General features: G+C 58.3%; 2 protein-coding genes across 2 annotated transcripts; both read right to left on the bottom strand.

The window, feature by feature from the left end:
- Positions 1–3,412: 3,412 nt before the first annotated feature.
- On the bottom strand, positions 3,413–4,345 carry LOC139010078 (E3 ubiquitin-protein ligase TRIM52-like). The gene is given in 2 exon segments (XM_070414185.1): positions 3,413–3,740; positions 3,742–4,345. Coding segments are annotated over 2 exon segments (738 nt in total). The 5' UTR covers positions 4,152–4,345.
- Positions 4,346–10,577: 6,232 nt separating this feature from the next.
- LOC139011337 (BOLA class I histocompatibility antigen, alpha chain BL3-7-like) lies at positions 10,578–20,543 on the bottom strand. Its single transcript, XM_070416923.1, has 8 exons — positions 20,326–20,543; positions 16,559–16,666; positions 14,104–14,364; positions 12,857–13,132; positions 11,592–11,867; positions 11,389–11,490; positions 11,066–11,098; positions 10,578–10,815 (listed from the first exon to the last, which is right to left on the bottom strand). Exons 2-8 carry the CDS (start codon positions 16,605–16,607, stop codon positions 10,796–10,798), a joined length of 1,017 nt encoding a protein of 338 aa, XP_070273024.1. The 5' UTR covers positions 16,608–16,666; positions 20,326–20,543; the 3' UTR covers positions 10,578–10,795.
- Positions 20,544–21,952: the final 1,409 nt, after the last annotated feature.

Here is a 21,952-nt window from a genome sequence, read left to right as displayed (position 1 = left end):
TGCATATATGCATAACCCATGGACATAGATAATAGTGGGGTGAAGGTGGAGAGGGCAGGTGCAGGGGAGGAGGGGGATCATGAGGGGCAGGGGTAGGGGATATGTATCTGTAATACTTTCAACAAAAGAACATTGACCTCAAAACAATATAACTATCCCGGATATGCAATAGTATAAATGAACATCTATGGCTACCCAGCCTATTAAATACCTCATTAAGTAGCATAGGCCTAATCTGAAGGCTGCTTGCTCTACCCACTATAACCCATACCTTGAAATGCTGATAGAAGTTGTGGAGGGAGGGGGAATGCCTTTCCTATTCCTGAAAATCATTGATAAGTAACAACTCTATTCATAACACCTAAAACTAAAAAGCCTGACCACTCCAAAGTAGATTAAAAAATATGTGTTGAATTAATAGCTGATGAGAGAATTCATGTAACCAGAACTGTGAGATGGATAATGTACAATGTTAAATAAACCACTGTACAAAAATAGTTCCTTATACAATGTTAACTATTATAAGACTTTTGTTCAGTAAAATTCTAAATCATGCTACTGGAATGTGCATTCACCATTGAAAGCAAGTTATAAAACTATGAACTGTATAAAGAATGAAAGAATATGTCAGTTACTATCAATTTACACATAACTTACATAAAACAAAAGATTTTTACCTTTTTATTGTAATTCCTATGTTTGGCAGTGCTATCTACCTAAGTTCTGGTGTGTATTTGAAAGTAAGCCTGGCCAGTGTGGCTCAGCAGTTGATCGTCAACCCCAGAACCAAGAGGTTGCTGTTTCAATTCCTAGTCGGCATATAACTGGGTTGTGGGCTTGATCCCCAGTAGGGGGTGTGCAGGAGGCCGTCTCACCCAGCCCCAGGCTGGCCAGTCGGAGGTGGGGAAAGCGGGGAGGGACTGTGGGAGGTTGGCTGTGGGAGCGCACTGACCACCAGGGGGCAGCTCTTGTGTTGAGCGTCTGCCCCCTGGTGGTCAGTGCACTTCATGGCGGCTGGTCATAATGGATGGAGATTTTATTTATATATATATACACACACACACATACATACACATTAGAGGCCCAGTGCATGAAATTCGTGCACTGGGGGGGGGGGGGGGGGTCCCTCAGCCCAACCTGCACCCACTCCAATTGGGACCCCAGTGGGATTGGGCCTAAACAGGCAGTCAGATATGCCTCTCATAATCCAGGGCTGCTGGCTCCCAACTGCTCACCTGCCTGCCTACCTGATTGCCCCTAACCGCCTCTGCCTGCAACCTGATCACCCCCTAGCCATTCCCCTGCCAGTCTGATCGACGCCTACCTGCTCCCCTGCCAGCCCGATTGCCCCTAACTTCCCTCCATTGCCGGCCTGGTCGCCCCTAACTGCCCTCCCCTGCTGGCCTGGTCACCCCTAACTGCCCTCCCCTGCTGCCCTGGTTGCCCCTAACTGCCCTCCCCTGCAAACCTGGTCACCCCTAACTGCCCTTCCCTGCATGCCTGGTCACCCCTAACTGCCCTCCCCTGCACGCCTGGTCACCCCCCCCCCCTCCCCAACTGCCCTCTCCTGCAGGCCTGGTTCCCCCTAACTTCCCTCCTCTGCAGGCCTTGTCCCTCCCAACTGTCCTCCCCTGCAGGCCTGGTCCCCCTAACTGTCCTCCTTTGCAGGCCTGTCCCCCCCAACTGTCCTCCTCTGCAGGCCTTATCCCTCCCAACTGCCCTCCCCTGCAGGCCTTGTTCCCCCCAAACTGCCTTCCCTTGCAGGCCTGGTTGCCCCTAACTGCCCTCCCTTGCTGGCCTGGTCGCCCCTAACTGCCCTCCCCTGCAGACCTGGTTGCCCCTAACTGCCCTCCCCTGCAGACCTGGTTGCCCCTAACTGCCCTCCCCTGCAGACCTGGTTGCTCCTAACTGCCCTCCCCTGCTGACCTGATTGCCCCTAACTGCCCTCCCCTGCTGACCTGATTGCCCCTAACTGCCTTCCCCTGCTGGCCTGGTCGCCCCTAACTGCCCACCCCTGCAGGCCTTGTCCCTCCCAACTGCCCACCCTTTCAGGCCTGGTCCCTCCCAACTGTCCTTCCCTGCTGGCTTGATCACCCACAACTGCCTTCCCCTGCTGGCCATCTTGTGGCCACATGGGGCTGCCATCTTTGACCACATGGGGGTGGCCATCTTGTGTGCTGGAATAATGGTCAATTTGCATATTACCTCTTTATTATATAGGATATCTTCCTATGCTCCATGCACAGTGATATTTTCTATTTAGTTTTAAAATAATGCTGGGCATGACTCTTTTATTTTAAGAACCACTAAATGGTGAAAACCCACAGTTTGAAAATCACTGCTGTAGGAGAACATGAGGAAATACATTTTATAAATTGTAAAGCACTACTGAGATGTGAGCAGCTGCTACTAAATATCCACCAGGCTAAGACTTTTATGGGCCTGAAGACAACCTCTTCTTCCTTGGGTCCTGCAAGGGGCCACATCACCTAGGTTCTGGTAAGGAAGTTAGTATTCACACTGACTTGTCATTGAGTCAACTTTCTAATACTCAGAATGAGAACTAGAAAGCAAGGCATTAACCAGGTCAAAATCCAAAGAAGGGAAGACAAAAAGGAAAGTAAAATATAAAAGTAAACATCTGATTAGTGCCTTATGGCTTATAAAATATTTTAACGCACATGATCTCTCTCTCTCTCTCTCTCTAATATGTATATTAGAGGAAGGCAGGGGAGAGAGAGAAACGGATGGCCTGCCCCCTGCACGCACCCTGACTGGGGTTGAGCCCACAACCTCGGCATATGCCCTGACCGGTAAATGAACTGGTGACCTTTCGGTGCCCAGGACAACACTCGACCAACGGAACCACACTGGCCAGGGCACACGTGATCTCTTTTAACTGTAACAAGCCTAGGGGAAAAGTAACGCTAACAGGTTGGAACCTGCCTAAGATGAGACAGGCCACCTGATCCTAAGTCCTTCACTCTACATCACACCAGGGAAGTAAGTGACCAGCACACGGCCAGTTGGTGTGGGGCGTGGCCAGCTGCTCGCAGCAGCCCAGTTATGTTCTGATTCTGCTTGTGTGAGAAGTCTGTTATCTTCGAGGACCTCAGCTTTCCACTTCTGTGTGCTCAGAGTTCTGGAGTCTTGGTTAGGGATAAACTCAGAGCTCGGGTCAGACGGAAATGAATACTAGGGATCTGTTACCTCTGTCCCTCCGCCTGGGCTGATGACAATGGTCAGCTTCTGTCTTTGCTCAGCTTCCTCTGGGGAAGACAGCCTCAGGCTTTGTCCATGTGTGTTCATCTGTCTCCTCTGTAACCCCCCCGCCCCGCCCCCAAATCTCTAGCAAAAAACGATTCAACAAGTACCCATCCCTGCCAACTCCTGTCCAGACTCCCATGTCCCCTTAATGTGGGCCTCTCACCTTGCACTGCACCACCTCCTCCAGCGGCACCACGCTGTGCTGCCTGTGGCCCCGGGACTCCCGGCACACCACGCAGATGGCCTCCTCGTCCACCTCGCAGAAGAGCTTCAGGGCCTCCTGGTGCTCGGGGCAGACGCCCTGCTCGCCCCCCAGGCTCCCCGAGTCCGGGCCGGGGCGCAGCTGGCGGATGACCTGGACCATGTTGGCCAGCTGCAGGTTGGGGCGGAGGCTGCGGCTCTTGAAGCTCCGGCGGCACTGGGGGCAGGTGAACCGCCGCCGGGGGGCTGGGGGCGCAGGCGTCGGCGGGGCGGGGGTACCAGTCTTCCTCGTGCCAGTCGTCCAGCACCGCCTCTTCCTCGTAGATGTCAACTCGGTAGTAGTCCCCCTCCTCCTCCTCCTCTGCCGGGACCCACGCGTCGTCCCTGTTGTCCCAGTTCCTGATGCCACCGCCTCCGACCCAGGGTCCCTCCTCCGGGTCCCGGAACAAGTCGCCCGCGCTCTGCTGGTACGAAACCTCCCGAATGGAGTGGCCCCGTCCGCCCACGGCCCCCACCGCCTGGTCCTCGTCCTCCCCGCCCCACAGCTGGGTCACACACCCGCGGCAGAAGTTGTGCCCGCAGCCGATGGACACGGGGTCCGTGAAGTAATCGAGGCAGATGGCGCACACCGCCTCCTCCTGCAGGGTCTGCACGGGGCTGCGAGCAGGGCGGGGGCCGGCCATCTCGATGCGCCGCCGGCAGGTGCTGGCGTCGAGGAGCGGGTCGCTGTGACCGAGTCCGGACTCCTCCTTCTCTTCCTCCTCCTCCTGCTCTTCCTCCTTCTCTTCCTCCTCCTCCTCCTGCTCCTGCTCCTGCTGCTCCTGCTCCTCCTCCTCCTCTCTTCCTCTTCCTCCTCCTGCTGCTTCTTCTTCTCTCCTCCTCCTCCTCCTGCTCCTCCTCCTCCTGCTCCTGCTGCTCCTGCTCCTCCTCCTCCTCCTTCTCCCCCTCCTCTTCCTCCTCCTGCTCCTCCTCCTTCTCTCCTCCGCCTCCTCCTCCTCCTCCTTCTCTTCCTCCTCCTCCTCCTGCTCTTCCTCCTCCTACTCCTGCTGCTCCGGCTGCTCCTCTTCCTCCTCCTCCTCCTCCTCCTCCTCCTCGGGCGCAGGGAAGCCTAGCTCCCTCTCAGGCTCTTCCGAGCTCGAGGCCCAGGCTCCCGGCCGCGCCCCGCAGGCCCCACTCGCCTTCGCCTTCGAGGCTCAGCGAGCGAAGGCGGGTCCCGCACGCGTTTCCCTCCCGCGGCGTTTGCCCAATCGGCGTCCGCCGCCGCCGGCTTTCTAACGGCTCCCGGCGACCAAAGATGCCCGGGGAGGGCGCTCTAGCCCGCACGGGGCGCTCTGGGCCGGCGGCGGACCTCGTCTCTATGGTGCGCGGGGCCGAGCCGCCGGGACAGGACCCCGCGTGCGTGCGGGGAAGGCGCGGAGGCGGAGGCGGAGGAGCTGTCGAGAGTGTGAGCGGTGTGAGGTGCGCTCCCACCGCAGACTCGGTCCGCAGCCGCCCGAGGCCGATCTGGAGGGCGGGCTCGTGCCGGGAGGACCCGGCTTCGCAGCGGCGGCGCTCGGGGGCGGGACGAGGAGCCACGTGGGGCTGAGCTGGCCGCAGCGTGGAGTGGCCTCGAGGTCCACGTATCTGCCTGGGGTTTGTGTGCCTCCAACTTACCTTTTCAAACCGTCGCGCCCTTCCTTGCTGCCTGCAGAGCCTCGGCTTCCAGCCCTGACTTCTCCCGCGACCTTCACGTCTGCGATCATCTCCCCGCCCCGCCGCCCCTCGGACACCCGGACTCCGCATGCCCGCACCGACTTCTGTATCCCTCCCCCTCCATTCTTCCCCCTCCATTCCCCCCCCCCCCCCCCCCGTTCACCGCCCGCTGGCCCAGCCATGCATTTTCATTCTTCCATCAGTCATGTATGCGTGCACCATCCACTCCAGCCTACCCACGTTACAGGAACAGCAGTAACAAAAACCGGGTAAGACAATTAGTCCCCTCGGGGAGCACAGAGCTATAGGCGTGTGGTTACCGTCCATCGAAGGTTCTCTAAGCGGTTTTTTTACTATGTTTACCTGACCCTCAGTAAAAAGTATATTGCATATATTGATCCAATACGGACATATGAAAAGATGCTCAATGTCACCAGTCATCAGAGAAATGCAAATTTTAACCACAATAAGATATAACCCCACACCTATCGGAATGGCTACTATCAATAAATCAACAAGCAAGTGTTGTCAAGGATGTGGAGAAAAATGGAGTCCTCAAATACTGTTCATGCGAATCCAAACTGGTGCAGCCACTGTGAAAAGCAGTGTGGAGTTACCTCAAAAAATTAAAAATGGAGCTGCCTTATGACCCAGCAATTCTACTTCTGGGAATATATCCAAAGAAACCCAAAACACTAATTTGAAAGAATATATGCATCAATGATGAGAGAGAATCATTGATCGGCTGCCTCCTGCACATCCCACACCGCAGATAGAACCCGCAACCCGGACATGTGCCCTGACTGGGAATCAAACCGTGACCTCCTGGTTCATAGGTCAATACTGAAACCACTGAGCCAGGCCAGCTGGCTATCCTAAGTCTCTTTAAAAAAATTTTTATTCATTGCTTTTTAGAGAGAGAGAGAAAGGAAGGGGGTGGAAAGAGAAAAAAATGATTAATTGTTTCACCTATTTATGCATTTATTGGTTGATTTTTTGTAGACAAGCAGCTTTTATTTTATTTTTTTCAATAGTAACATTTATTTGTAAATTACATTTTACATTCAGTATTCTGCATTCGTGTCAGGTGTACAACACAGTGGTCAGGCATGTATATAACTTATGAAGTGATCCCGCTGGTAAGTCTAGCTCCCACCTAGCACAATCCATAGTTATCACAATATTATTGTCTATGTTCCCTGTGCTGTACTTTATGTCCTTGTGACTGTTTTGTAACTGCCAACCTGTACTTCTTCATCTTTTCACTCCTTTTACCCAGTTCCCCAAACCCCGCCCGTATGACAACCACCAGTCTGTTCTCCGTCTATGAGTCTGTTTCTGTCTCTCCCTGGCCGACAGACACTCCCCTGCCTTTCACAGCTGGATGTTATGTGGGTGCCTCTTCCCGGCTCTGGTGCTCTGCACTGGGGAGTGGGCCTGGGGTTTAGACCGGATGCTTCTCAGGGGGACCCCCACAGCTGAGATATCCCTCCGGAACCTCAGCCACTGGCTGTGGGAGGGGGACCAGTGTCTTCTCCTCTCTGCCCTTTGTACCAGTCTTAGCGGTCTATTCTGTAAACCCCTGGTGAGAAGACTTCTCTTCAGCTGTCTTCAGTTGGTTGTTCAGGATGATTGCTGTTTCATTTAGTTGTAATTCCAGTTTGGTCCTGGGAGGAGGTGAGTGTAGCTTCAGCCTTCTCCACTGCCATCTTGAACGTCCCACTATCCCGACCTCTTTAGTGAGGGATTAGCTTTGCCTGTTGGTGGACTTCAGAGAAATGAAACCATACAGTACAGTGCTTGCTGCCGTACAGTGCATGCTTGTACGTTTGGCTTTTCTCATTTCACTTCATGTGCAGATTTGCCCATGCCTTTGTATGTAGTAATTGTTCATTACCCTTTGGTATAAATACTCCGTTGTGTAAATAGAGCACGCATATTTATCTGTTCTTCCGTTGGTGTGCATTGGTGCTGTTTGCAGTTTGGGGCTTATTATGAACGGTGCTTCTGTCGTGTGGTGAATATAAGTGTGCAATTCCTTCTACTGGGCATAAGATTAGGGAGTGGATTTGCTGGGTCAGAAGGATACATATGTTTAGTTGTTAGTACATCTTACTTGTTATTGTTTAAAACTTGGGTTTAAAGTCCCCTACACTTTGATCATCTTACTGGGGCAGGTTGGTCTAGACCAGGAGGCTAAGAGTTGGAGACGATATCAGAAATGCTGGGCCCTGTCTGTGGGGCTCAGTGGTTGAGCATCAACCTATTCACCAGGAGGTCACGGTGCCATTCCCCATCAGGGCACATGCCCAGGTTTCGGCCTCAATCCCCAGTAGGGGGCGTGCAGGAGGCAACCCATCATGGATCACTGATGTTTCTATCTCTCCCTCCCTCTTCCTTTCTGAAATCAGTAAAAATATATTAAAAGAAAAAAAGAAATGCTGGAGTACACACACCCCCAGGTTTCTCCTTGCCAGATACCTCCCCAGAGCAGGCCAGCCTGGCACATACCGCCAGTCTCAGTAGCGCATAAACTTAGGGAGCTCAGAAGGGGTGTATTCTGACCATCAGGGACTTTAGGGAGACCCCAGCTCTGCCTGTGCCTGACTCATTGATCTCAATGGGCTTTCTCTTCAGTCACCTGCCTAGCTGTTGAAGATGCTGAGTGCCAGGCACCTCATCTCTGGATCGGGATGGGGGCTGGATGGAGCACCAGGGAGCCAGGACAGTTCCTCTGGCCTCCTCTCCCCCGGGGCAGAGCAGGGAAGAGCAGGGAAGGGCAGGGAGGCCGCGTGCTTAAGAACCACTGGAGAGCCCCTAGAAGCCAGCTCAGGGCCTCCCCTCCTCAGTCCCATCGGACCTGGGGTCAGGCAGGGGCCAGGCTACCCACCTTGGCGCCTGCAGGTCACCCCTCCGTCCCCACCCCCAGCCACTGCTGGGGGAAGAGGGATTTCAGTACAGCCTCACTCCCTTAACTCAGCCCAGCGGTAAGGAGGCAGCTCTGGCTCCCTGGCCACTGCAAGGAAGCCTGGAGGGGCCGGACTGAGTGAGGGTGAGCCCTGGCAGGCTGGCTCCCTCCTCCCGCTGTTGGCCTTGAGGTGAGGCTGTGTGTCTCCGTTCTGATCTTACTGTTCCATGATGGGGCAGTTCAGGGGCAAGGAGAGGCTAAAAAGATACCCGCGAGACAGCCTGTGCCCCCAGTTACTCCTGCTTCCACCCTGGTCTGTGAGCTCCTCCCAGAAGTTGGAAGTGAAAAAAGATGAGCACAGGGAAGGGGCCTTCCTGTCAGCGTCGTCGCTGACCCCGAGGGCAGCCCCTGGCTGCCTGGGCGGGCCCTGCGTTAGTCACCGGGGCGTCCTGCAGACCAGCATGGGCGCTTGGAGACCTCAGAGCAGAGATGTCCAGAGGGGCTTCCCCGGGGTGATTGAACTCTGGAGGGTGACCTCGGGCGGGCAGGCTTGGCCGGACAGTGAGGGTGAATGGGGGGAGTGCGGGTGCCCTAAGGTGGCTCGTAGGAAAGCCTTGCCCTTTGCTGGGTAGGAATTCTAATACTCTTCATTGAATACCCACAATTCATGATTATTCACGAATGAATTCATCAATTCAGCACATAATCCCAAAGCAGGACTCCAGCGGGGCCACATGAGCAGCCAGAGACGTCTGCTCTGAATGTGGGAGCCTGAACCATGTCCAGGTGTGGAACCAGACTCCAGGGTGGCCGGCGGGTGAGATCTGTGCCGATGGTGTGGTTTGAGGGATAGGTGATCAGGGTGCACGGAGGCACTTCATTCAGGGGCAGATGCCCTGCCCTGTGGGAGCAGGGGCAGGTCAGCAGGGGGAGAGCCCGTGGTTCTGAGCCGAGGGCAGCTGGTCAGGGCCCAGCACACAAAGCCAGTGCCCCGCTGGGTGGGGCCTGCTTTCCCCGGGGTCTGCGATTTGAGGGAAGAGCCCTGCTCAGCTGTCGTTCTGCTCCTGCCCGGTTTGCAGGCCCCTTTTCTGCTCCGAGGGGGCTAGGGTCTTCCTCCTTTGCCCTCCTGCCTGCTGGCATCACCCAGGGAACGCTCAGGGCTAAGATGAGCCGCCTCTGCGTTTGCCCTTTCCCTTCACAAGGTTCTCTCCTGGCCGGGGTGACTGAGGGGTGACTGAGCGTCCAGCTGGGCCAGAGCCCTCATCTTTGTTAGGGAACACGAACCAGCCATTGCTATTCAGGTAAACAAAAATGAAAGTGATTGCGATGCCTGGCCAGGTGGGGCCACCATGCTTTCTGGGCCTGTGCATCCCTCTGTGGAATTGGACTCGGGGCCCTGGGTTTACTTCCTACCCAGCGGTAGGGTGCTGGTTGAGTCATGGTCCACGGCCCGTTTTGCAGGCGCACCAGACTGAGCTCAGTGTGTGCCAGGGTGCGGTGGGAGGTAACAGGTGCTTGGAGGAGCTCACGGCCTGGGCAGGAAGGGCTCACAGGACCTCAGTGGAGGGAGGCAGCATGATGGAGCGTGTGGGGAGTGAGTGTGTCCACTGATCAGGGGCTAGTACAGGATCTTTTTAGTTCCATTTCATGGTTCTGCTAGAGGCCCAGTGCATGAAATTTGTGCACTTGGAAGGGGCCCCTGACCCCGGCCTGTGCCCTCTTGCAGTCTGGGAGCCTTTGGGGGATGTCCGACTGATGGCTTAGGCCCGCTCCCCACGGACATCCTTAGCGCAGCGGCGGTGGCTTCTGCCTGAGTGGCGCTCTCCTTATGGGAGCGCACTGACCACCAGGGGGCAGCTCCTGCATTGAGCGTCTGCCCCCTGGTGGTCAGTGCATATCATAGCGACCTGTCATTCTGCTGTTCGGTTGATTTGCATATTATCCTTTTATTATATAGGATTGGCAAGACCCTGAACTAACCTCTCAGAGAAATATGATTTTAAAAAGTTGAAGTGATGCCTACTTGCCAAGGACCTTGTCATCCATTTCCAGAGCAGACACCCCTGGAGGTCAGGATGACTTTGCTCCTGGTAGCAGGGAGCCTGCAAGGTTCTGTCTAGTGTGTGAAGTTAGGGGTGGGGGCTGCTCCTGTAAGAGACTGAGGAAAGTGGAGGAAGACTCCCCACAAGCCAGGGGCCAGTGTAGCAGGGTCCCCTCTGGATGAACAAGGGGTTCTGTGGAAAGTAACCTCACAGGGTGATCTGATCCTGAGTCCCTAACGGGGTGCTCATGGTGGGTAGGCCTGCCCCAGGCCTATAACTTCTGTAGTAAACGGTCTGTCTTTACCGTAAGCCAGCCCTGCCCATTGTTCTTGTGCATCTAGGTTAGCACACCTCTGGGATGCCAGAACACCGCCCTCAGGAAAGCACATACTCTTGTTAGTTATCCTGTAATCCACTCCCCTCCATCTTCCTTAGCACTAATGCACAAAAGAAACCAAGAAGCTGTCTCCAGAGCACTTGCGATCTTTCAAATTGCATGTCAGCAATTTGATTCAAATAAACTCATAAAAATTCTCTACAGGTTTGGGTGGTCTACGTCAGATCACATCTGCCAGTCAGTGCAAGGCACTTCCAGGCCCCCATCACCCCACAGAACAGCTTCTTGGTCTGCGAACTTCTGTCAGTAGAGGAGCCGAGCATCCCTGTTCCCACTGAGCTCTGGGAATTATGGGGGTCCCTCTCCACCTGCAGGGAGGAAGGAGGAAGGTGACCCCAACCTGCTCCTGGTTCCCACCAAACCAGGTGGTGACTCCCAGGAGTGCCCTTGCCCCGCCCTCTCTGCCTGGCTTCAGGACGAGAAGGGAGCAGGCTGAGGCCAGGCTGCAGGAGAAATCCCGGTCCTACTGCCTGGCCCCCATCTTTGGTTCTAAAGCACCACCGTCATGCTGGGAGCACCTGGGGCTTCCTCTCCAGAGCCCGCCCATCCCACAGTCACCTGGGGCTTGTTCGTAGGATTCTGTGCTCCTGGCTGTGGGAAAAGACACAAAGGAAGAGGTGAGGTGAGGTGAGTGGGGGCCCGGGTCTTCCTTCCTTCTCCCTCCCCGCTCTAGGCCCTTCCCAGCTCAGGCTCAGCAGTCTCCACTGGCTGCTGGGGGTCCTCGGGCCCTAGGACGGGGTGTGGCTGTGGGCAGGGGCAGGCTTAGCAGTAGCTGCTGCTCACCAGAAGGGAAAAGTTGCAGCTGAAGGGATGGAGCAGTGTATCCCCCTGTGAGACTGGACCAGCCCGAGGGCCTCCCACCTTGATTCCACCCCACCTACCTCGAAGGCGCTTCCTGGTGAAGATCACAACTCCAACCACCAGCACCAGCAGGAGGATAGGGCAGGTAACCACGGCAACGAATTCTTGGCGAGGGGGCGGTTCTGAGGCAGGTGGAGAAAAGGAGGCACCATGGGTCTATCTCTGAGGGCCCTGGGACCCTCCCTCCCCGCATGGCCCCCACCAGCCACGCCCAGCTCCTCACCCCAAGCCACAGCGAGCGTGTGGTTCAGGCCGGAGTGCTGCACGCGGCAGGTGTAGCCAGCTTCCTCCCCGGCCTGCACCCACACAGCAGCCCATGTCTGGTAGGTGCCGTCCCCGCTGGGGCGCGTCTCCATGTGCTCAGTCTCCAGGCCCAGCTCCTCCTCCCCCAGCCACCAGCTCAGGGAGATCTCCTGTGGGTAGAAGCCCCGGGCCCAGCACCTCAGGGTGGTGCCCCTGCCTTGGATCGTGTGCCTTGTCACCTGCACCGTGGGCGGCTCTGCAGAGAGAGGTGGAGGGAGGAAGGCAGGTGAGTGGCCGCTCTGCCTGTCCCCTGTGCTTGATCCCAGGCCCCTCCAGCACCTTCCATGGTGGAGGGCAGGGAGGGGATGAGGACAGGGCTCTCTCCAGGGGGGCACTCAACCCATGTCGGAGGCAGGGACAACCTTTTGTCAACCATTCCAGAGGGGCCCGGTCCTGGGAATTCCCATGGCGGGGATGTGACTTCCTGCCCTCACCTCCAAGGGAGTCCTGGGTGGGGCCATTGGGTCCTTTATATACATATTTTAAAACAGATCTTTATTGATTTCAGAGGAAGGGAGAGGGAGATAGAAACATCCATGATGAGAGAGAATCATTGGATGATTCCCACCACTCAGTGAGCAGACGTCCCTGGTGTGCTGAGCGCTCGACCAGCCCCAATCCCGGCAGCCTGCGGTCTCTACCCTCGCACCCCAAGCACCCCCCTTCCTTAGTGTCCACCCCAGCCCTCTATCTCAGCCCTGAGGCCAGGGTCAGGGGTCTGGGAGGCACCAGGTCTGGGGAGCATGCTTAGCATGAGGCTGTGTGGAAGGAGGGGCGGAGCGTCCCCAGCAGTCCTGCCGGTCCTGGGAGTGGTGACGGACGCTGTCCCCGGGGTCCGGGGTTGTTTCCCAAGGAGCAGAACCACAGGGTGTTAAACCCCAAAAGGACTTTATGAGCCACCAAGTGCCATCCATTCTCTCTCCAGATGAAGAACACGAGGCTGAGTTGGCGGGTTATTCCCCACGACCACCCTTGGACAGGGGTTCCGGAACTCCTCCTGTCCACCTCCCCTGGGGTGAGGGCCTGAGCCGGGTCCTCTCTGCTCTGGTGATTGGCCATCTTCCTGGGCCCCAGCGGATGCCCCCCCCCACCCCCCACCCTGACCCCCCAGGCTGCTTTGCCAAGTGGGACAGCGACTGAGAATGGGAGCGCGGGGCCCCTGCACCGCCTCAGGCTGGGCCTTACCTCTGCGGGTGAGGCTCGGGCCTCCCAGCTCCAGATACCTGCGCAGGGAGGCGAGGCAAAGGCCTTCCAGGTAGGCCTTGTCATACTCGGCGTAGCAGCGCTCCGACTCCCACCAGCGCCTGGTCCGCACGGCCATGGGCTCCGCTGACACCCAGCTCAGCGTCTCCAGGTCCAGCGACAGGTGGTCCCGCCCATCAAAGCCAAACTGCCAGAAGCTGCTGGAGCGGCCGTCCTCCTGGATTTCACAGCCGAACATGCGCTGAGCGCTGTGCATGCCTGGCACGCGGGCAGGAGGCCACGGTTAGTGCGGGTGGTGGGCTGGGGCGGAGTCACTGTCCTGTCACCCACTCCCCTCCAGGTCATCTTCCTTAGTTCCTTCCTTAATGCTAAGGGGCCTCCTGAGTGCTGGGGGAGGGGCAGGGCCCCGGGGAATTTGGATGAGCAGCTCGGGCGAGAAGACTGATGGGCCTTTCATGTGGGAAGAACGCTCAACACATTGATATTTTCTGTGCCCGCGAGCAGGAAAAGATTTGGCTCCTCATGGGTGTAAGATGCCCCTGCCTTTAGAAGGCGGAAATGTGAAAGCTGTGCACCTGGCTGTCACTCTCCCCGGAGGGCTGGCCTTGCTTCTGGGGGCCCTGGGCTGAGCTCACCCTTCCCAGTCTCAGTCCTTTACACCTGGCCTTGGGCCTTTGTATCCAGTGGGAGTCCCGGCCCAGGGCCCAGGCGGGAGGGCGCAGTATGAAGGAGCCCACCCCGACGTGCACGTCCGCAGCCCTGGCCGTGGGTGTGAGCTCACTGCTGTGGGGTGAGGAGGCCGAGGGTGGGAGCAGTGCTCCCGTCCTTTGCTGACATTGGGCGGATCAGGGGTCCTCCTCGGGGTCTGTCTCTGACCCTGCGCTGTCTGCCCAGTTCAAGTTCATCTGGCCTCCCTCCCCTCCCTATGGTGCCTGGGGGTGGGTACGATTTGAAGCATTTGGGATGGGTGAGGCCGGGAAAGGTGCCCAGCCTGCTGAGGTCTGGAACCCTAGCTAGCTGAGGGGGAGGCTTCGTGGGCTCCCAGCTCCTGTGGGTGCTTCCTGCACTGGCCCGGGGGCCAGCTGCTGACATCACAGCTGATTCTGAAGACCCTTGTGCCCCTGCTTGGCTGTGGGGACAGGAGACTGGGAAGAGCCATGCCTCAGGGGCCTGCCCGCCCCCCTGGCCCTAGTGGAAGGAGGGCGGCTGGGGCAGGGGGCCTGACGCACCGCCGCTCTGGTTGTAGTAGCCCATCACCGTCCACATCTCCACCTGCTGCACCTCGGCCCAGGCCTTCTGCTTCTGGGTCTCCGTCTCCCAGTAGCGGGCGTCCACGGACGCTATCCATGGGGCCTGGGGCTCGGCCCTGCCCACACGACTGTCATACCGTATGAAGGGCTGGTCGTTCACGTAGCCCACAGCCAGGAACTGGGGGAGGCCGGGGCCTGGCTCCGACAGGGCCAGGTAGTGGTAGCGGAGGGAGTGCGTCCCTGTGGAAACAGACTGTCTCAGGCTCACAGTGTCAGGCGGACCAGGGGTCGGGTCAGAACCGACCCAGAGAATTCGCTCTCTTGGGCAAGAGCAAGAACTGGCCATTTCAGTTACAAAGACAGGGCATCTGAATGGTTTAAACAATCAAACATTGAGGCCAGGGCTATGCGCTGAGGCTTCTGACTTTACTCCACGGCAGTTTTCAGCTCCTCTCTCGGGGCTCTTACTCAGACCTTACATCATCTCCAGTAAGTGTGCGTATCCGGTTTCCAATCTCACAGTTAACAAGGTGGTGGTTTTTAGAAAGTTGTTTGTTTAGAAGCTTAACTTGTGTGGAATTGTTCCTTCACCAGAGAAGCCGATAAAGGTTGCCCATCATTCTTGCCTTGAACCTGGGCTGCGGAGCTGGTGGCACCTGGACTCCCCCCGCCCCCCGCTTCCACAGCAGGCATTGCTAGTTGATCTCTTTAAGGCCAAATGCTGCCTCCGCTTGCTCCCTACCTTGTCTCCTGAAGCACCAACTGATCCATTCACCCTGGTGCTGGAGATGAGATCAGTTTGGCAGCCAACCCCAATGTCACCGTTGTAACTAGCTAGCTGGTAATCATCAGAAAGGAGCAAGCGGCGGCCGGACATTACATGAGTGCAGGATACGCAAGAAAGTGAATACAGTGCACGACAGGCTGGACAGCATAAGTGCTACAGGGAAAAGAGTAAGGGCACGTGAAATGTTAAGGGAGGGGTTTAAAGTTTGAGACAGAACAGTCAGGAGTGGCCTTCCCAAGGGGAACTTTTGAGTGAAGACTCGATGGAGCCAGCCATGAAGAACCCTGGGAGAGAGCGTTCCGGAAGAGGGAAAGCCAGTGCGAAGGTCCTGAGGCAAGAGGGTGTTCGGAGACTGTGTAATGACAGAGAAAGGAAACGGGTGACTCGGGCGGAAGAGGGATGGAGAAGGGCTGAGTGCTGACTGCTCCGGCGTGGCCAGGGGTCTGGAATGGCTCGGATCCAGCTCGCCGAGCCCTCCGCACCATGGAGTGCTGGCTCCTGGCCTTGGCTTCTGCTCCACCCTGGATTGCTTCACCCACAGCTCACTCCTGCCATTGGATGCCCATCCCAGGAGTAAGGGCCACAAGCTCATTAACATAGCTGCCTCCCAGGTACCACCTTGCACGTACCCAGTGAGGAGCCTGGCGTCCCTCCTGCCCTGAAAACCCCACCACTGTCTGCTCTACCTGCCGGATGGCCCTGGGGGCCCAGCCTGCCCTCTGGGGCTTCACATACTGACTACACCCCTCTTTTGCCCCAGGAAGACAGTCTGAGCTTGACTAGATCCCCACTTGCTCACCAGACCCAGGAGGGATCATCACTCCAGTGCAGAGCGTGGCAAAATCAGCTGAGGGAGCAATCACCAGGCCATGCCCTGGCTCTGGAGGTACCAGGTGCCACCCTTGCCAGGCTGGGGTCAGTGCCAGGCACTGTGGGGCCACAGCAGGAGGAAGCGAGGGCCCCGTGACAGTGTTTAGGGGAACCTGCTTCTGCTGTGACATGGCGGAAGGAAGTGGCCACAAGCCCATTGGCTGCCTCCGGGCCTGTCTGTGCCATCAGCCCCCACGGTCCCTTCCTGGCCACTGGGCTGTGTGGCCAGCGCCTCAGTGGGCAGTCCCGCACCCCGTAGGCAGTCTCTTCCTCTGACCGTGGGGAGCGAGATGCCTGGCCCCGTCCCTGCCCCCACCCAGGAGACTTTGCCTCTGCCCACCTCTCCACAGTCCACGGGCACTGGCACTCCAGCTGTGTGGCCTGAGGGAGTCATGTCACCGCCAGGCCTGCTCTCCTCTGTCAGCGAGAACCTCCCGCACTGGGTGCTCACTGAGGCAGTGAAGGGCACAGCAGTGGCTGGAGGAAGGCCCCAGACGCTGCCGTTTCTCAGTGTCCCTGCTGCTTGCAGGGGAGAGGCGGCCCGGGAAGGAAAGAGCTGGGTGGGGAAGCTTCCTGAAAAGCCAGCCCTCTGAGACCAGCCCCTGCCCCCAGGCACCCTGGGGAGGCTCTGGCCTCTGTGTCCCCCCCATCCCTTGGCAGAGTCCCCCCTCCCTGAGCCAGTCCCCCAGACTCCCAGACTGCAGAGGTGCCCTCCTGCAGGCTGGGGGCTCCTGGCCTCCTCCACCCGGTCCCTCCAGCAGGCGGGCAGGGCCTTACCTCCGGGCCATGGCTTGTTTTCTAACTTCAGGCCGGCCAGTTCTGCCATCACGGCCTTGGCTAAGGGAGCCGGGCCATCGGCCACCACCGGCAGCCCCCAGGGGCTCTCTGAAGGGGGGAATGAAAAGGCAAGCATGACTCTCCAGGTATAAACACCCCACACATCCTCGTGTCTGCTGGGAGAGAGGTGTGGAGTGGCAATGAGAGGCCCGTTGGCAGGGGAGAGGGGCGTGGGGGCCTGGCCTCGGAGTCACCAGAAACTTCTGCAGCACGCAGGTGCAAAGCCAACAAGGCGAGTCCCAGGCCTCAGTGCCAGAAGTGTTTCCTGGGTTCTGTAAGTATCGATTCATGGTGTTTTCACAGGCATTTCCTGTAAAGTCGGCCCTGACTGCTCCCACTCAGAGAGGAGGGAGGCCAGGGCTGGGCTGCCCCCACGTCTGTCCAGCACCGCCCAGCAGCTCTGATAACCCTGCCACTGACGTGGATTTGGTTGTCCTGGGGCAGGGGGAACTGGACACTGCAGGTGTGCAAGCTCCCAGGTGACCCCCATATGCTGCCAGGTGGCCAGCCCACACCTCCTGGCCAGCATGCTCACTGCTCAGCTCTGCCAGCCCTGACCTCCTTGCATTGGACAAGCATCTGTTGAGCACCTACTACAAGCCAGGCACTGAGCCAGGTGTGTGTGTGTGTGTGGGGGGGGGTGCAGGTGGGGACAGAGATGATCTGAGGCAGACATGGCCCCAAGGGGATCAGGTCTAGCAGGAAGCGGGACAACTGAGCACTTAAAGCAGGTTCAGTCAGGCTAGTGGGAGCTGAGGAGTGTGGGGTGCAGGAGGGACCAGGTGCTGGTAACTCTGGGGCCAGGAGGCTGCTGGGTCAGGATCTTGTAGACTGAGCCCAGAGGACACCTCACCAGCTGTTTCCAGGCAGGGGGGTAGGTGAGCAGGGAAGAACATTCTAGGCTAGGGAGTCTCAGGTGTTCTCCCTGGCTCAGCTGTACCAGCGTCACCTGGGAACTTGTTAGAAATGCACCTTCTCAGGCCCCTGCCCGACTGAATTGGAAAGTGGGGGTGGGGCCCAGCTTCTTGTAGTTCACAATCCCTCTGGGTGATTCTCAGGTGATTCTGAAGTTTGAAAACCGCTGCTCTTGGCAAAAAGAACTAGCAGAGTACGAATGCCTGGAGGAAGAATGGTGTATCCAGGAAAACCCAGGCCAAGGGCAGACTGCAAATTTAAGAGATGAGTCTGGGAGCCTGTCTGCTGTGGCTCAGTGGTTGGGCATCGGCCTATGAGCCAGGAGGTCACGGTTCGATTCCCAGTCAGGGCACATACTCGGGTTGCAGGCTCCATCCCCAGTAGGGGGCGGGCAGGAGCCAGCTGATTGAAGATTCTCATCATTGATGTTTCTCTCTCTCCCTCCCCTTTTCTCTCTCTGAAATCAATAAAAACATATTTTAAAAAAAGAAAGAGATGAGTCTGGGGAGGAGAGAAAGGGCTAGATCGCCTCTCCATGCCTCAGTTTCTCCTTTAGAAAGCGGGGGATAATAGGACAGTTTGAGGGTACACTAAGTTAATGTTGCAAAGTGCCTAGAACAGTGCCTGGTGTGAGGGGTGCTGTTCAAAGCATTTGTCAGATCGGCCCACCGGGAAGGCCAAGTTGGTGCAGAGCCTAAGGCTGGAATCCAGGGGCAGGGCCTGGGCCAGAGGGAGGACGTGGCCGAGGTTGGCATGGAGGGGCCCCTGAACCCCGGGGCTGAGCTGAGCCTTCCATGGAGGGAAGGGCTGGGGAGGCAGAGCGAGAAGGGCTGGCAGGGCAGCGGGAGACCAGAGAAGCCTCAAGGGGCCTGTGACGTCCCACGGGAGCATGCCTCAGTGCCCACGCCGGCCTCTGCGGTCCCTGCGCTGGCCGGCCCTTCGCACTGCTCCCAGCTCAGCGCCAGCAGCACGCCCAGCCGGGTGCTCAGGCAGACACCCCAGAGCACCCGCCTCGTCCTGCTCCCACCTCCCAGCCCTAACTCCAGTTTTGCCTTAGTAACCAGCTTTGAAACGCTCTGTCTTAATGATTCTGTCCCTAGTTGTCTTGTCCCACAGGCCACTGATTTCATTCTGCCTTCTAGCGTTCTCACCTGGCCAGCACGCCCTGCCTGAGGCGGCGTGAATTCCTTCTGGGTCCAAGTCCTACCCAGCCAATTAACTGCCAACCTTGGGGAACCAGTTCATCTCGTCTCCCACAGCCTCAGTTTTCCTGTTTGCCCTGGAGATGGATATACCTGAATCTGCAGTGTGCTGGAGGCGCGGCTCCCTGCTGCACACTCACCTCTGTCCTGAGAGCCACCTACCACTCCTCACCTCCTCCAGGGAGGGCCGGGCGGCAGCCAGAACACTGTGAGGGGGTCTGCTGGAACCTCTGGCTTTGTCCCCTCCATGTGCCATCTCTCTCCTACAGTTTGGCACACACCTGGGTGAATCCCTCCACTTCTCGCCTCCTTGCTTGGGGTCCCATCCCCCTGGGCCAGCCCTAACCCTTCCCCCACAAGGCTACAGGGCCTGTATGCACACACCCGTGACCATCCCTGCCCTGCACAACTGGGACCAGCGTGGCCCCTGTACCACAGCAGGGAGGGGCTGGAAGAGGCTCTTACCCTGGGGTCCACAGGTCCCTGTGTGCACCCGAAAACCTGAGTCCCAGAGCCTCGATTTGGAGGGAAGATAGAACCTGCTTGTTTTCACAGACTTGTAGCTGAGTTAGCCTTTCCTCTGGGTGTGCGGGAGGGTCCCCGGTAATCCTGTGTGTTTCCTTTCATGTGTTAACATCTGAGGCTCATCTAAGCCTTAGATTCTAAGGCGCAGAAACGGTTTCACCACCCCAGGTCCCCGTCCGTCACCTAGCGGCCTCCCTGGGCCTCACTTTAAGTCTGTAGATTGTAAATCGATGTTCTTGTAGTGAAGCTCGTGGAACGGAGGCCGGCACACAGGACCGCAGCCGGCATGGCCGCCACTGGCGGACCCTCCCGCCTGCGAGTGGACGCCGGGCGGCGGGGAATTCGGGGTGGGCGCGGCCGGCCAGCCCTGCGCACCCAAGGAAACTGAGCAAGAGTGGAAATCCCGAGCCAGGGTGCTGGCTCCTTCCTCCTCATCCCCCGCCCCCCGCGCCGGGGCCACCGAGAGAGTCTCGCCAAGGGGCCAGGGAGACCCCCTCCCGGGAGACACCCCCCCAGGGAGACCCCCTCCCGGGAGACACCCCCCCAGGGAGACCCCCTCCAGCCCGCGACGGACCGAGCACGGCCGAGCCAGCGGGGGGGACCTGTCGGCTCGGATCCCTGCCCGCACGGAGCTTGCCTAGGGGGGACCTGCCCGGGTAGCCGAGCCCGAGCGCCAGCGGGGACCCTCAGGAAGCTGTGGCCTCGGCGGGGTCCCAGACGGGGGGGGGGTGTCACCGCCCATGTCGCGTGCCCCCCAGTCCCCCGCGGTCCCCGCCCGCTGGCCGCGCACCCCGATCGGGGGCCACAGCGGGAGGCGGCAAAACCGAAGACCTGCCTAGCCCAGCGCCCTCGGCTGTAAAGCAGCCCCCACACCTGTCCGCCCACGGGGCGCCTGGCCGCCGGCTCGCCCGGACGTTCGGGACCCGCTTCCCCCGCAGACTCCGGGCCAGCTCTCCAACCCCCTCCCCGCCCCCAACCTGGAGGCGGCCTCCGCGGCCTCGGCCGGTGTCCCGTCGCCTCCCCCACGCCCACTGCACTCGGGTGGGGTGGCTGGGCCCCGCTCACCTGCCGGGCTCTCCCGCACCAGCTCCCACAGCAGCAGGAGCAGCAGCGGCGGCGCGCGCGCCGGGCTCCGGGGCCCCCGGGCCGCCAGCCTCGCGCGCTGCTCCAGGGCGGGGCCCTGCCGACCGCCTTCTGCTGCGGGGCCGCTGGCCCTGCGTCAGCGCTCGGAGCCTTCGGACCCGGATGCCTCCCCGGCGGGGTCTCTGGATGCACAACGCTCAGCTTCTCCAGGGGCGCTTAGGTGCTACCACCCGCCCCGCCCCCGCCAGACCCCGCCCCCGCTAGGCCCCGCCCCCTAAGGCCCGCCCCGCCCCCGCCCCTGCCAGGCTCCGCCCCACTCCGCCCGCCCCCGCTCCGGCCTGGCTCTGGCGGATCCTCTGCTGGTCCTCCGAAAGAGAAAACCAAGAAAAATATGAAAGAAAACCAATCATGTTGGTAATTATGAAAATACTAGAGACCTGATGCATAAAATTCGTGCATGGGTAGGGTCCCTAGGCCTGGCGGGCGATCAGTGCATGTCATAGTGAGCGACTGAACTCCCGGTCAAATTCCGGGGGACAATTTGCATATTAGGCTTTTATGTACACAGAGATGGCGTATAGGCTTCTTCACCACCTCATGAAACGGTCCAGCGGTGGAGCCAACGACGTTACCGTCGTTTGGGAAGTAGGGCAGGTGTCTGCCACAACTGCCATGTGGTTCGGAAACACCTGTGGTTTCTGTTGGGGACGAGGCCCGGGTCCTGCTCAGTCTACCGCGCTTTGTACCTCCACTCATGTCGGGGGAATGGCTACGTGACAGCCAGCGCTTAGCAAAGCTCAAGGTTATTTTCCCATCCAGGTTCACAGTCCCGCTGAATTCTGACCAGGGAACCCCATGTTCAAGACAACAGTTTTCAGCTGGACAATTTCTTTTACTTGAAAATTCATGGGGAGGTCTTGTCTCAAGTGCTTGATGGTGTTCCAGGGACATTGGCCAAACTCTCCCCCACCCCTGGCTCCATTCCCCCCGATCTCCAGCCCAGACATCCACTGGGATTCTCCCTCAGTGCTCCCCAGGGGGAGCTGAGGGCTAAATCCTTCTATAGGTTCACCGGAGACCTTAGGTCTTATGGGAGCTATTAATTCTCACTTTTCACAATCTCTATCTCAGGGGTCACCTGCCAATAACAGGCTCCCTGGCTAAGGTCTGCACTGCTCTGGCCTGAGGCCTTTGCAAGGAGGAGGAAGCATGGAAGGTGGCAAACAGGACACGTTTGCTCTGAGTGATGTCAGCTGGCTCCAGGGAGCATGGTGTCCTCCCGTGTGGGAGTGCTGGCTGCAATTGCCCATGAGCAGCAGGAAGTCAAGGTGCTCTGGGCTAGAGCCCTTGCCCTCTCTCCGAACCTACCCCTCCCAGGGTCTGCTTAGCCCACCTGAGGAGGATGAGGCAAGAGAAGAAATACTAAAGATGGTCCAGGTCCACAGGCAGGAGGGACGCTCAGGGTGGGTGGAAGAAGAGGAGAGAGGTGTGTAAGTGGACAAGGGCTCCCGGCCACAGAGGATCGGAGAAAGCCAGTCCCAGCAAGGAACATGGCTGGGACTGGCAACCCTGGTGGGACAGACAGCCTTTCAAAGCTTGCAGGCCTCTT

This window comes from Myotis yumanensis, unplaced genomic scaffold (genome assembly GCF_028538775.1).
Source record: "Myotis yumanensis isolate MYYU_CA2020_CCGP unplaced genomic scaffold, mMyoYum1.0.hap1 SCAF_5, whole genome shotgun sequence".
Taxonomy (NCBI): Eukaryota; Metazoa; Chordata; class Mammalia; order Chiroptera; family Vespertilionidae; genus Myotis; species Myotis yumanensis.
The sequence above is the reverse complement of the archived record's forward strand: the minus strand, read 5'-3'. Positions and strand labels throughout refer to the sequence as shown.